The sequence below is a fragment of the Pleurodeles waltl genome, chromosome 3_1 (genome assembly GCF_031143425.1).
Source record: "Pleurodeles waltl isolate 20211129_DDA chromosome 3_1, aPleWal1.hap1.20221129, whole genome shotgun sequence".
Lineage (NCBI taxonomy): Eukaryota > Metazoa > Chordata > Amphibia > Caudata > Salamandridae > Pleurodeles > Pleurodeles waltl.
This window is the reverse complement of record NC_090440.1, coordinates 677,713,663-677,729,851: the sequence shown is the minus strand read 5'-3', so window position 1 is coordinate 677,729,851 and position 16,189 is coordinate 677,713,663. Positions and strand designations below refer to the sequence as shown.

At 41.4% G+C, this 16,189-nt stretch overlaps 1 protein-coding gene across 2 annotated transcripts in view; it reads left to right on the top strand.

Moving 5' to 3' along the window:
* The window catches only part of LOC138284477 (E3 ubiquitin-protein ligase TRIM56-like), a 37,016-nt gene extending 29,267 nt beyond the window's left edge, over positions 1-7,749 (top strand). For both annotated transcript variants that reach the window (XM_069223282.1, XM_069223281.1), the window contains exon 2: positions 5,044-7,749. In XM_069223282.1, the coding sequence (XP_069079383.1) occupies positions 5,061-7,058 (1,998 nt within the window). In that variant the 5' untranslated portion in view covers positions 5,044-5,060 and the 3' untranslated portion in view covers positions 7,059-7,749. The remainder of the gene's footprint in view (positions 1-5,043) is intronic.
* The last annotated feature ends 8,440 nt before the right edge of the window (positions 7,750-16,189 follow it).

The window sequence follows — 16,189 nt, the reverse complement described above, 5'->3', positions numbered from 1 at the left end:
GAATGAGTTAACCACAGAATCTCAAAGACTATCTCAAATGCAGCTGCATCAATAATATAACATCTAAATCCTACAGCTCGAAATGCTCCAGTTTCTAATAAGTACTTGCTATGGGCTTAAGCTCCAAAAATGCACGTCGTCCATCACAGGCACCACCATTTTCACACCGTGCATTTCCACTATGTTCTGGTCTGTGTTTTTTCACAAGCCCCTTCTCAGTAAATTTGAGTGCCCATTCAAATTACTTTGGCTGGCTAAGTACACTTGTATACTGAATCTCCATTTTCAGTAAATATAAAAATCTGCCAATCTGGATCACAAGATAGAGCTGCAATAATTTTGTGGCTCGGCAAATGGACACCCTAACATTGCCCCATGTCGTTTCCGGCCATCACTCTCGGGCATATTTCAACAAACTATCCCTCATTACTATAATACACACACAGGTATTCCTCAAACGTCCTCTATTTAAACATTTTATTCAGTGACCTTGAACACTTTCCCTCTGCGTGAGCTCTCTCTGGCTACTTTCTTTTGTCTCATCCGATTTCACCATTATCTGTTTCCGTGCCCTTTCTTTTACAGACATCCTTCTATCTCCCGTGAGCTGATCTAATTTATCATCCAACTCGAAGTGTAATCTTGGAAAGACAAAAGGCCTGGTTGTGGTTCTTTTGTGTATGGTTTACACTATACTAAGTGGCTCTGTACTTTGTCTCCTTGTGGCCACCGTATTTGCTTAGTCAATATTCGATTTTGGGATGTGGGAAAGGGGAGAAAGAGATTGGTTCTGTGCTTGAGAGGAGCTTACTTGTTGCAGGGCTGAAATAAATACTATGGCCCAGATTCTCGAACCTGTCACCCATCGCAGCACAGTAGCCAAAAATACTGCGCTGCATGACAAGGAGAGAGCAGGAGATCGCCATATTCACATAGAAATAGCCCTCGCCTCCACTCTCCCTAGCGCTGGTGCTGATTTCCGCTGCCATGCACCAATCACACACCTTAGCGCCATAGTGCTGTGGTGTGTGAGAGAGTCTAGCATAGGTTTTGTACAGGAAGGGTACAAAATTCAAAATTCCTGTACAAAATACTATGCCTAGACAAGTGGAAATTATGTTCCTACTTTGCGTGTGTGCTGCACTGTACAGCACACATACAAAGTCGGAAAAGCTCAGAGAAGTAAAAACATTTCTCTGTTTAACGCCTGCTTTTCAGCTGCATTAATTTTCGGTGCTAACCCTTTCCTACTGATTTCAGAATAGGGTTTAGCACCAAAAAAGCATAAGTGATAGCATGGGTACGTCCATGTACCACCCATGAAACGTCCGCTTGATGCAAAGTACTGCAAAGCAGGGTTTCGCTCTGCTTTGCGTTACTTTGCCACAGAAACCAATGCATATACTGATTTGCATTGGTTTGTGAATACTAAAAAAAGGTTTCGCATCAGTTTAGGTTTACAAAAGTAACTCTAAACCGACGCTAAACCTTTGAGAAACTGGGCCCCAGTTTGACTTTATCTGCGTTTTTGTCTGCATAAATACAGAATAGGTATGTATTCCTTGAGGTTATCATGATGTCATAGAGCTGCCTTAGTTCTAGCGTTCTTTTTGTGTTCCTTTTAGAATGTTTTTTATGAAAATAAAGTTTGGTTATCGATTACTTCTGCGATCCATGGGGCACTGGATCTGTGCCTGTGTACGGGGTTCCCTTCATCCGTAAATAAAAACTGGGTCTCGTTCAAACAATCTCCCTGTCGGATCCTCTCCTTCTACCAAGGATTTACTACACCAAGCATCATCTCAAGGATTCCCTTCACCTTGTACAACAGAATCTGCAGTCCCACCGTTGACCCACTGCCTTCCACCAAATTTCAGTTCATGTAGACTAATCATCAGCTCCTTGCTCAGTAAAAAGCCTAAATTAATTTCTAAAGTTGCCTTGGCTCCTCTTACTTCACTTCAGTGTCTAGGTCTCTTCCCTCCAATTCAAGAGGTGTCAGTAATACACCTCCCCTGTCTGGAAAAAAAACCTCCCCTCCATCTTCTGTAGCTCCCCAGGCCATGGGAATCCAGATTTGATCCGACAGATCTCCATTACACTGGCTCATTCCCCACTCTGTGCATGTACCATGCATGCTACATACACAAACCTGTAAAACATACACTTGGGATGGGAGTAGGCCACAACTCTAGTAACACAGATAAAAACGTCCAGTAACAAATATGGATTCACAAAACACAGTACACTGTGACCGGTCCTCTATGTGCTAAGCCCATGAACGAGACAGTAGTTCACTGTCACTGAATGAGGGAAGGCTTAATGCACCCCTCAAGGTCACTGGACAGGGCCAGGACCTCACCCATGTCGAGAGACATGCCTAACCCTCTCCACAAATGCTAGATTAGCATGATGCCAGGGTGAAAATTAAAAAAAGAATATCAGATAGTCTGGCACTCCAGACCGATGAACATGCCTATACACCCGCATGCCCATCCCAACCTCATTGTTTATTTTACCTTCGGTAATTGTAACTGTAAAAGTGGTGCAAAAATATCGACTTTGGACCTAAAAAATGCAAAATCTGTTGGCTTGCCATAGAAACGCCTGGCAGTGGCATGCTTTTGAGGCTTTATTTCGATGTTTTTTGTTTGGAGTTATTTCACGTTTTGGTGTTCTATATTTTTTACTGATGGACCTTTTGCACAGGAAGTACATTAGTGGCATAAAAGTGAAATGCCTCAGACTGCAGTGTAGTTTGCGCCACCTCACATGATTGGCTGTAAGAGGCTAGCTTAAACAGACCATTGTAGCCAGGCTATTGCCCGAATCGCTGCAGCAGCACGTCAAAAGAATTGATTTAACATATAGAAAAACATGATGATAAATGGAACTTTGTGGAATCTCACCTCCCATATTAATAACCCAAATTTTACTTTACGTTTTCTCTATTTAATCTTGTGCAGGGTTTCACATATAAGTGGTTAATGGTTAGTTCTGTCTGGGAAATCATCCTGTCTTCCATCACCTAAAGCATGTATTGTTTAATGGTCTTAAACTATCTGGGACCAGGGGCACAATCACTCTGCAGAACACACAAGAGTCCCAAACACATCCCTCTGTCAAAGAACGAGAGAGGTACTCTGGTGGTGTGCCTAGTCCCAGATTGTTGCTTGTAGGATCTTCTCCCCATAAACAGAAAAGGCACGACTACTGATTTAGCCCACAACCAAATATGTAACCCAGTTTATGGGATGCAACTAAGAGGCTTATTTTCTACAGTTCATGAAGTATCCTCTTTGCCCAGTTGGGTAAGTATCCAACTCACTGGCAGACATGGGTTTGACTGGCAGACACAGTTTTGAAATCAAATTGTACGCTGATCATACTCAGATTATTGTCACCTTGTCCCAGAACTCAGCCACAACTGCTGCCTCCTTGAGGACTTGCTTGTCTGAGGTGGCCCCATGGATGGATCATAATTGCCTAAAATTAAATGCAGGCAAGATTGAGGTCCTCATTTTGGGGGGCCGGTTTCCATCTGGACCCCCTATTGGTGGCCATTGGCCCTTGGTCCCCCTCGGGTGCTGAAGCCCAAGGTCAAGAACACTGACATCTTGTTTGATGCAGGTCTCACAGCTGATAATCAAATTACGGCCCTAGATGGCAAATGTTTTGGAATATTAAAATCCTTTAAAAAAGTCTTCAGGCTTTTGTCTGAAGCTGCAAAAAAAACAGTTTTCCAGACTTTAGTAATCTCACAATTGGATTTCTGTAACGTTTTATATCTAGGAGTAACACAGTCTCGGCTGGTAAGACTCCAATGTGTACAGAATTCTGCTACTGCTACAGGGTCTTTAATAAAACAGGGGCTAGCTACCTGCATAATTTCATAAAAGTTTATCACCCTCTGAGGTGTTTGAGATCCTCAGGGGCTTTGTTGGTGGAAATTCCTCCAGTTAGGAGGACTCGGATGGGAGGCCGCTTCTTCAGCTGGTTGGCTCCCAAGCTATGGAACTCTCTTCTATTTTACCTCAGACAATCTAAGTCAGAGCCGATATTTAAAAAAAACACAAACAATCTTAAACGTGGTTCTTTAGATAGGATCTTGATTATCTTGGCTCATTGAGCCCTCTGCTGGGTAGCCAGACCTTTCAGAGCTGGGACACCTCCTTAAGGTAGCCATGTGCTTTATAAATTGCATATTACTTTTACTTAAGTTAAGCGCCTCAGTTGGACATCATGTATAGGGTAACCTTACAATACAAAAATATTTGTCACCTTACTGTGCTAGCAATATAGGATGTTTTTCTCTCATTAAAGAAGCTTGAGTTTTGCCATCACGTTTCCTCATGCAATAGGTAATATTGAGGACAAACGGCTCCCAGGGACTTACTCCTTCGTCACAATTTAGAACAACCTCTGCTATTCTGATGTATCATCCATGTTTCTTACTTTCATGAATTAATATGCATCAAATATACTTCTCCTATATTATAATATATACATATATTTATATTCTGTTTCATTAAATCAACAAAGATACTATGCAATAAGTGATTTACTGCAGATGTTGCAACGCTCAAACATGGGTTTTTATATATGAAATCATGATTTTGTATGTAATGTCACGTTTGGGCACTGCACCACTCTATGCTTTATCACTTATTGTACAGCATCTTTTGTTGATTTAATGAAAAAAAATATATATATGGGAAGCTAAGAAAAGGCTCAGAATATTTAGTGCATATTAATTAATGAAAGTAAGAAACATGAATGGTACATTCGAATACCAGAAATTGTTCTAATGATGATGGAGTTGTCCCATGGCACCATTTATTCTGAATATTATAAGCATCCTAGTGCTATTGGGTCAACAGGTTATCCTTTACATATTCTTATTCATACAATAGGTGGTTGCTGAAAGCCTGACTTGCCAAAGAATGCATTGATTATCCTGTACACAGTGAAATTTTTACTTTCAGTGTTTCATTTTGATTCAGTGTGAGCGTTCTGACTAAAACTTCTCTGTTGTACTTCCAGACCAGAATCCAGTGACCATGACTCAGAGAACCACCCAACTCTCAGAAGTTCTCAGAGAGGATTATCTCAGCTGCAAGATTTGCTATGAGCTTTTCCGGACGCCAAAGCTCCTACCATGCCTGCACACTTACTGTCAACAGTGCCTGGAACAGTTAGTCACAAAAGGATCCCTGAATTGCCCCGAATGCCGGATCAAGGTGTCAGTTAAAGATGGAGTTAAGAACCTGAAGAGCAACTTTTTTATCAATAGTCTCCTGGAGCTGTTGCAACCCAAGCAAACTAATGACTTAGAGTGCAGTGTGTGTGCAACTGCCAAGAAGCATCTTACAGCTGTCTCCCGTTGCCTGGATTGCCATGATTTCTTGTGCCAGTCATGCTCCCTCGGCCATGGCTGCTCCCGGGCCACCATTAGCCACAGGGTCGTGGACCTGAAAGAGTTCTTGAATGGGCAGCATGATGCAGAGGTCAGATCTCGTCAAGAGATGTCTTGTTTGGACCACTCACAAGAGCCTTTGAGGTTCTTCTGCGACACCTGCAATTCACTCATATGCAGAGACTGCCGCCTGCTGGGCCACTTCCAGCATCAGGTGATGTCTATGGCAGATGCCATTAAAAAGAAAAAGCCTGAGGTGAACCAGCTGATAGAGGGACTGGGGAGCAACATCCTCAAGATTACCCAAAGGAAAGAGGAGGTGACTGAGTCATTGGGAATCCTTTCAAGAACAACAAAAACCATCAAGGCGAACATAGTCAGCTATATTGATGAGGCTACTGCCCTTCTACAAAGTCAAAAAGAGGTAGCTTTCAAGGAGGTGGATGACATCATTGAGAAGGAAAGCGCTGCACTCCTTTTAGTGAAAGGTGAGCTTGATAGCCAGTGGGACAAGGCAGTCAGCTGCCGGGAATTCTCCCAGAAGATTATGGATGTTGGAAGTGACTCCGAAATTATGTCCCTTGAGGAGGTGATGCGGGAGAGGATTCAAGAGCTTCAGTCCTTTATGCCACAAAAGCAAAAACTCAGAATCCCAGATTTGGTCCTAGGTGGAAAAGAAATCCTTCCCCAAATTCAATTCTTCAGATTAGAACTAGTCAAGAATGACTCTGCAACTCACCCAGATTCTGCTTCCTGGTCCCTTCCTGCAGAAAAGCCTTCCAGTGCCCTAACTCTGGAGATGTGTGAGGCTTCACCAACTCAGCATGAAGTGCTTCCACCCAAAGACAATGTGATCCTAAGGCTAGTCAGCTCTTTTGACGTGGAGCAGGAGGAGGATGATTATCAGCCAAAGATCACAGGCATCGCTGCCTTCCCTGGGGCTGGGGGTATCTTGCTGGCAGATCAAAATAATGATGAAATTAAACGTTTCTCCATGAATGGAGACCTCCGCAGAACCATCACATTAAATGACAGTGACCTGTCACCTTGCAGCATCGCTGTATGTGGAAACACACTGGCCTGCTCTGCCAATAATTACCTATTTTTCATGACATTAGGTGGGAGTTACCTTCACAAACTAAAGTTACGGAGCAACCAAGATGACCCCCAATATGCAATAACCGCATACAGTTCACAGTACGTAGCAGTCAGTGAGGGAACCCTTTGCTCTGTCTCCCTCTACAACACAAAGGGTGAGTGCCTCGAGCGAGTCAGACCTCGTGGGTACCAGGGCGTAAAGTTCCTTTTCATTGCTGTCAACCAAAACGAAGAGTTTATTGTCTGTGATGTGGCCAAACAGGAGATAGTGATCTTTAATCGTTCTGGTGATATCATTCACATTATGAACTCATCTAATTCTCCTTTCTCCCGGCCTTTCAGCCTCTGCCTGAACAGTAGCAATCTTATTTTTGTGGTAGACGACGGCAGAGTGATCCAATTTTCAGAAAATGGAATGGATGGGAAGGTGGTGCTCAGCACTGCACCAGGAGAAAGCAGACCTCGAATGATTGTTATAGATAGTGGTGGGCACCTTGTCTTGGTTGCCAAGGACAATTACGTCAGGTACTATGAGTTTATGTAAAATCTGTGGTGTTCTCACTGTGACACAATTCCAGGCACCAGAAACCATAACCTTCTCTGTCACATGAACAACTTATATCCATTTTCTTTCTCCTCCCTAAAAACCAAACTTTATCATTCCAAAAAGTGTTTCAAAATAGGGCATTACCGAAAGAAAGAATAGTTTAGCTCGAAATATGAAAAGGCTATTCTCTTATCCTCTACTTTACTAAAGAGTCTCAACTTATTTGTGGTTCCTGGTCAGGGATCTAAAGTGGAAGTGAATTTCATGAGAATGTTTAATCTGTGCATGTATTTCCGTTGGTCTCGCCTTTGTTTACCAGTGTAAAAACACTTCTCTGTTCCATATACATTAGAGGGAGATTCCAGCCAGATGACCATGACTGTATACTGATTGCTGAACGCTTTGCTAAAGCTGCTTATGTAGACAACAGGCCTCTTGCTCAGGTATGAGGGATGATGTCTTCCCAGGGGAACCTGATGGGCAGAAATAGAGCTTAACATACTGTGCTCTAACATAGCCTAGATAGGAATTATTTTAATGATTCTAGTGACCATATGTTAGCATTATTTTTATGCTTCACTGTCCTCGTCAGTATTGTAATCCTGTCATGCTTTATCGTCCTGGTTATTGCAGTACATGCTTTATTGTCTAAGATGCAGTTGCTTCATTAAAACCTTATTGAAATATATATTGCCTCTGATTGTCCTTGTATATGTGAGACTAATGTAACTGAGAGAAACGGATGCGATCAAAGTGACCACGATTTCCCTGATGAATCAATTGTGTCATGCGCTCGGCTGCCCAATCATCCCTGCTCTTGGGTAGAGATGTGGCACTGCTAGTTAGCCGGAGCAAAACCCAGGTTATGCCGACAGGTGTCACCTGTAGAGGGTCCCCCAAAGTGCAAGTGATTCTGCCACCCAAATCTAGTAGTCTCATTAGAATAATGAGAGCCTTCACAACAGTGGTACATGCCAGTTCTAATGAGTTTGCAGTGACATAAATGCACCTCACTTGTCACAACCAGTGCTTACCTCTAATGACAAGAAAATGGGCTGTCGATCAATCGCAGGAATAGGGACACCCGGGTAGAGGTGTTCTACAGAAAGTGTGACTGGAAACAAAAATTACGAGCAGCAACATTGGTGCTGGGATCATGGGGAGGATCACGTGAGCCTCCCAGTGTCATAGAACTGTTAACGCGTCCTTCTATGTCAATTTATACACATTAGGACTCGTTTTAGGCTGGTGAATCTTTTGACCCAGTGGTGAGACACCGTAGAACGAGATAACTGATCAATATGTCAAGCAATATATCAATGATATTATCCACATATATCACCACAATATACTTCACTTTAGACATTGGTTAAACTGCCGGCGCAACCATGACCTTTCAGTCACGAATAACCACACCTTTATTGGAGTTTTGTGAATTTTATTCCCTATTGGTTACAATCTAATAGCAAGTGTATTAATCTCAAAACCATGAAGCAAAAGAGCATAGTCACAATATGGCAGTTGTGATAAGATTTTGACAATGCAAAGATCACAAACATGAAAGCACTAACGTAAGAGATACACAGATTAGAATGCATAGAACATCATATAAGTCCCAGTTCAGCATAGCACAATGTCAGTCATGTCCGTCTGCGTCAGTCAAAGTGAACACCTAATCTAACCACTAATTAGCATTAGCATGTTGGACTTCATGCAAAACAATTTAGAACACTAATTTAGAAAACATCTGACTAGGGACTCTATCCAAAAATACAGCAGTTGGTACCTAGAAAGGAAAAGCATGTAGACCAATTACATTAGCAATTGTCATAATTACCCTCCTCAGGTCAAATCAGCATACAGGATCATTCTTTGTCTTCAGGACATCTGTTGGATCACCGTCAATCTATCTCGTCTAAGGGGCAGGGGACACTTCCCTCATAAGGAGGAAAAGTGTAATGGGGCAGTCTATAGATAAAGATGGTTTATTTCAAGTCTCAAATCACCAAACAGAGTGACAGAGTTTCTGGATGCAATCGATATCATTCCCTACCTAGTTCTCTCGAGTCTTCTGTGTCATGGGTTTTATCCCTTTCTCGCAATACCTTCCCCCAAAATTCTATTGGATAGTCGCTACACCCCACTATCTTTAACCTATCAAATTATACATTAAGTAATGTACTTGTCACCCCACGATAATTTATAACACTTTGATTGGTCTTCATAATTGACGTTTTTCGTAGGTGGCACATCCGGGGTTACTTCATTCTCTGGCACGTTCTTCAGGTCAAAAGTTCTCTTTTCCATGGTCGATTGTCCTTGGATGTTTCAAAAAGTGTTGCAAAAACATCTAAAATTTATACTAAGACAGGTAGTATGCGAGTGAGAAAAAATTCTCACTTGCAACATAAAACAAATAAAAGAAGACATGCTGGTTCATGGCCTTTTGCGAATCAGCACACAGGAGGAACAGAAAAATATGCTTTAATATGAGAGCTACACAGCTAAGTTTTTCAGCTCACGCTAACTTAAGACTTATGAATTCTAATAATGCAACCTTCGTAGGTGTTAGTATATTTAATTAATCATAATGCAAGCAATTATTTCTTAAAGTCGACATTAGTATATGTGTACAATAATAACTTCACTCTTATAAGTATGTTTAGAATACATTCAAATGAATAATATTTTATGACTATTAATGCAGCATTGTTAAGTATAAGCATTTCACATCTAAAATAGGTAATATTTAGATTACGCTCTCTCAGTTCCTCCTCTGATGACTCTCGTCATCACACAAATCTTTCTTTGATCTTTCATTTTTAATTTTTCCCCTTGCGCATAATACGCATTTCAACATCTTGCCCTTTATGTGAGCTTTCCCATATTTCATTGAACATTTTCTCTCTCTCACTTTCTTCATTTCTTCTGGCTCTTTTAGTCCAATTTCTTTTTACTTTGTCATTAATTTTACATGCCCCCCATAATCCTAATAGACAAACCAGAATAATTAATAGACCCATTAATATTTTTGCAAGTACCCCATTCCAAATGTTGGTAAACCAGCTTCCGACTCGGGCAATTCCCTTTCCAAATTTCTCCCAAACACCAAGTTCTTTAAGATCCTTCAAATCTGTACTATCTCTAGTAAGGTTAGTAAGCATGCTTCTAATTTTCTTACTGTTATCAGGTATAAATGAGCAACAATGACTCTCATTAAGCATTTTGCAGACTCCTCCACTCTTTGCTAAAAGAATGTCTAAAGTAAGCCGATTTTGAAGAGTCATAGCTCTTTCTGCAGCAAGTTCAGTATCCATCAGGAGTATGGCTCCTGTAAAATTTGTCAACATGTTATTCACTATAGTAGACAACTTTTGGATTTTCATGGAATTTAAGATAACCCCTACTGATGGGATTATGGCTCCAAATATATCACCAATGACAGCCGCCACTGATTCTCGTTTTTGTCTAGGATGTTGTAATTCAGACGTTTTAGGTATTTGTTTTAAGTCATCAATCTGATATATCTTTGGGAGTACTATCCCGAAATAACATGTCCCATACCATCCCTTAGGGAGACGGTAATAAGCATTTAGCCCACAGATATAATAGATTCCAGGGATCGCTGGATCTTGTCCATTCAACATAAAGGTCCATTTACTCTGGAATAAAAACACATGTCTACATTCACTCGTTCCCACAAACAGATTGTCTTGATCAGATTTTGGCCTATATACACAGAGCCTACCTACGTGTAATGCATCTATAGCTAATTTGCCTTGCGCCTTGATTGCAGTATAAGCATAATCATTTGCATATGTACGTTTCTCTAATCCTTTTTCTAACTTTTCTTTCAGTGCTTTGCGTCTATCGTCTGTATGATCTAAAAAGCTTTTCTCTACAGGTGACAATAAGCAAGTCAAATTATTACGATGTGCATAAGCAGTTCCAAATGTAAGTGTTGGCTCAAAGAATCCCCTAACTATTTTTATATTGTGCTCTTTAGCTAATTTATTTAAGAATTCAATCACAGGCACAAAGGAAAACACAACATCCAAGTTCGAATAAAAGTATTGCACATGCTCTTGATTATAGAATCTTGTTAGTAAGCTGCAACTAATTCCATAAGTAAGAGGGAGACTATGATAGGTAACTCCCTCCTGCACAGACAAAGGAATTTTAGTACATGCATAACAATCTTTTGCATCCATGGTTTCCACATACTCATTTAGTAAGCGATAGAAGACATTAGTAGATAGTTCTCCCTTTGCATTAGTCCCTTCATGCATATGTCTTGCATCTTGCTCAAATCTCTCCCATGGTATTAGTGTAGCAGTAGTTTCAGGTTTTGAAGTTGCGTTAATAGTTTCTTTCTCCCTCCATGGCATTCCCACAATCACTCCTACAATCATCACTGCACACACAACACCTATTATAAGACCTAACCAACCACACACCTTACTCCCTTTGCTACTATTTCTATTGTAAGCCATGTTTGTATAGAATCAGAATAGCAGATCAACAATCAACTTGAGGATAAGCCCTTTTTTTTTTTTTCTTCTGCGTATATTACAGCGTCTTCACTCACTCCAGGACCCTTTTCGTCAATTCAGGTTAGCAGCTTGTCGTAATCAGGTTTCTTTAAAAGTCAAATTCAGTTTAGTGTCACTTCCGGTAGTTTCTAAAGTTTCTCTTTTTCAGTTTTCAAATTTTCAAATTTAGCCAAATTTTCTTTGAATTCTTTCAGGTACCGTAGTATTGGCCTGGTACTTATCGATCAAAACAGAATGCTAGGAATTCTTGTTGCCATTCAAAGGTTGTAGCATATGCCCATTCAGGACCTGTATATCTTCTGTTTGCGATTCTTTTTCTTTTTAATCTTCGTTCACCTTGTTGTTCTCCTTCACTCAAATCATCTGCTTGTGAGGTATCACTCTCTTCTATTATGGTGTCATTCGATACCTCCCTTATCTTAGGATGCGACTTGTCTGGCCAATTATTGCCTCTATGTGTCTTTACTCGATGTTTTCCTTCAGAACGTTGGACAGCACCCTCTTCTTGTGATATGGTGTTTTCTCTTGACGGACCTGCAACTGGTTCGGGAAACTCTGACAAGTTTTGATTTATATCTACAGTTTCTCCTTCTCTTTCTTCTTCTGGTTCTATGTTGGGTTCAGATTCTAACCCGTATTCTTCTACTTCTGGGAGAGCGTCTCCTTGGCTTAGTTCTCCTGCTGCCTCTACTGAAATAGGCGTTCTGTCACCCCTCTCGAACTCATTGACAGTTTGAGGGACGAGGCTGTTCTCAGTGGGCTCTCCGGTAGTCTCAGTACCTTCTTGACTGTTCTCTGACTCTGAGACTTCTCTTCCTGAAGTCGCTGTGCCGGAAACTTCAAGTTCCTCTTCAACAGGACACGTTACCTTTTTTGTATGACTGGCATGTATCCAGTTGGGAACTCCGGCACATTTCACAGCAGTAGTAGTCGTTAATATTACTTGATACGGCCCTTTCCAACGTGGTTCTAGACACAATTTTCTCACGTGCTTCTTGACAACCACCCAATCACCGGCTTGTAGAGAGTTGCCTGGATCGCCAATCGGTAGCAACGTGTTAGCTTCCACCTGGTGAGAAAAAGAGCGAATTACGTCAGCCAAACCTTTGCAGTAATCCAACACCATATCATCTGTAATATTCACTAGTGCATTTGCAGGTACTGCTGGTAATCTCATAGCTCTGCCCTTGAGGATTTCATGGGGAGATAATCCCGTTTTCTTATCTGGGGTGTTTCTCATTGACATCAGCACTAGAGGTAAGGCATCTGGCCACTTCATATTTGTTGCTGCACACATTTTTGCCATCCTTGATTTCAAAGTACCATTCATCTGCTCTACTAATCCTGATGCTTCAGGGTGATAGCTACAATGCAGTTTTTGTTCAATGTCGAGTGTGGCACACAAAAGTTTAATCACCTCATTGTCGAAGTGTCTACCCCTATCTGATTCTATAGAAACTGGAAACCCGAATCTTGGCATCAATTCCCTGAGTAGTAGTTTTGCAACTGTAAGACTGTCATTCCTACGTGTGGAATATGCCTCAATCCAATGACTGAAAACACACACAATCACCAACACGTACTTCAATCCTCCGCAAACAGGCATTTCGATAAAATCCATTTGCATTTTGTTGAATGGACCTCCAGCTCTCCCAATGTGGCTCAAAGTTACCACAGTTCCTTTCCCAGCATTCATCTGTTGACAGATGACGCACCTGTGACAGGTGATTTCTGCGGCATGTCTGAATTTTGGATTGAACCAATCAATCTTAAAGGACCTGATCATGGCATCTCTTCCCAGATGTGCCTGCCCATGGTAGAGCCGGGCAAACTGTGACAAAAGACTATTTGGCAAGTCCAATTTTCCCTCCTCTGAAACCCATAAATCATCAGCTCTTTGTACACATTGCGTTCTTTGCCAGGAAAGTTTTTCTTCTTTGCTAGCACGACCTTGTAATGTTTTTAGTTCATCTAAGGTGTCAACCACTCTTAATGCTAGATTTAAACACGTATCATTTTCAGATTGTGGTAACAATTCCCATTGCTCCTTGAACGATATACAGTTCAGTGCACAAAATCTTGCGACTTGATCTGCATAGCCGTTTCCCATAGACACAAAATCTTGTGATCTAATGTGAGCATTGCACTTCACCACGGCAATTTCGAGAGGTAACTGAATCGCGTGTAACAAATCTCTTATTTGTTCACCGTTTTTCACAGGGGAACCAGAGGAGGTCATAAAACCCCTCTGTGACCAGAGTTGGCCAAAATCATGCACAATTCCGAATCCGTATCTGCTGTCAGTATAGATAGTGACTTTCAAATTTACAGCTGCGTGGCATGCCTTAGTAAGGGCGATTAATTCTGCCACTTGTGCAGAAAACACTCTCTCGAGCCAGGAGGCTCGACAATGCCAGTTATGGTACATACCGCGTAACCGGCTCTCAATGTTCCTGCAGAATCTCTTAGACAGGACCCATCGACAAACATAATGCAATCATTTTCTTTTAACTGGGTATCCTGTATATCTGGGCGAGGTTTGGTACACAGTTCAGTCACTTCAAGACAATCATGTTCAAATTCTTCCCCATCTTTGATTTCAACATTTTCATTAGGAAGTAAAGTTGCCGGGTTCAGTACAGTGCATCTTTTAAGAGTGACATTTGGTGACCCCAGTATGATCGTCTCATACCTAGTGAGACGTGCATTTGTCATGTGTTGAGTCTTAGTTCGTGTCAACAGAATTTCAACTGAATGTGGAACCATTACTGTCAGAGGATATCCCATGACTATGCCTTCACATTGTAGAAGGCTCTGACCAACTGCTGCAACTGCACGCAAACAACCCGGTAAGGCTGCTGCGACAGGGTCCAAGGTAGCTGAAAAATATGCTACAGGGCGATTTGCATCTCCATGGACCTGTGTTAAGACAGACAAAGAACAAGCATCACGTTCATGACAAAACAACAGAAAAGGTTTCTCGTAGTCTGGCATTTCCAATGCTGGTGCCCTGCACATGCATTCCTTTAATTCTACGAATGATTCAAGCTCCTCTTTTGATAGGGTTATAGTATATGGCTCGTCCTTGACTTCCTTTCCTGTCAGTTTTATTAACAGCTTTGAGATGATTGAGAAGTTGGGTATCCACTGACGACAGTAGCCCACCATTCCCAAAAACATCCTGACATCTCTTTTTGTTGTTGGGGGATTCATTTGCAAAGCAGCTGCTATTCTTTCCTTTGATATTCTTCTGGACCCTTTCTCAATCAAATGTCCCAAGTATTTTACTTCTTTCTGACAATATTGTAACTTTCTGGGTGATACCTTGTGTCCATTCTTTCCTAGGTGATTTAGTAATGCAATGGTATCGTATTTACAACTGTCTCTGGTTTTGGATGCAATTAGCAAATCATCGATGTACTGCACAAGAGTTGAATTAAAAGGCAGCACAAGAGGTTCCAAATCCTTTTTCAATATCTGATTGAAGATGGATGGTGACTCTGAGAACCCTTGAGGAATTCTGCACCAACTGTACACCTTATCCAGGAATTTGAAACTGAATAAAAATTGGCTGTCCTCATGAAGAGGTATCGAAAAGAAGGCTTGTGATAAGTCTACTACGGTAAACCATTCAGCATCACAGGGAACCTGGAACATTATTACCGCTGGGTTAGGTACCACAGGGCAGCATTTTATCACAATTTCATTTATTTTCCGCAAATCTTGCACAATTCGAACTTTTCCACAGGGCTTCTTTAAACCCATTATGGGAGAGTTACATGGACTGCTCAAGACTTCTTTCAGAACTCCCTGTCTGAGGAAGTCTGCAATTATTTGTGACACTTCAATTAGGATATCTTGGGTCATGTGATATTGTGGCACTTGTGGGAACACTGCATTTGGTTTTATCTGTACTTTGACTGGTTCCACTCCCTTTATTAATCCTACTTCCTTCCCGGTCAAATCCCACACTTTCTCTGTCACTGTTCCTTGTAATTCGACAGGTAGGTCAATCAAAGTATGCATTGGGAATAAAGTAATCAAAGGGTAATCTTCATTTGTCCCTGCTTCTTCCTCTATAAATTGACTCTCATCTCCCTCATCGTCACTATTTGTCTGTACTTCGATTCCATCGTTGGAACAGGTAATTGAACATTTTGTCTTACACAGTAAGTCCCTTCCCAGTAGGGATACCGGACTTGAATCGCATACAACAAATCTATGTAGCCCTTGGAAGTTGCCAATTTCAACTTGTACCGGATTGGTAATCGGGTTAGTCAGGTACTGATTTGCTACTCCAACCACTCGTATAGTACGCCCTGAGAGAGGTAATCTTGGGACTTCTGCACTTTGAACTGTAGAGCGTGTAGCTCCTGTGTCAACCAAGAATGAAACCTTATAACCCATCACCTTTCCCTCTACATATGGGCCTCTATGATCCACCTCTAGGGATGCTGCAAGCCTACACTCTTCACTGTCTGAACTATCATCTGACCAGTCCTCATTCATGACATTTTGTCCTCGTAATGGAAACTGTTGTACAGTGTTGTTTTGATTTGTTACCTGGCCTGTGAC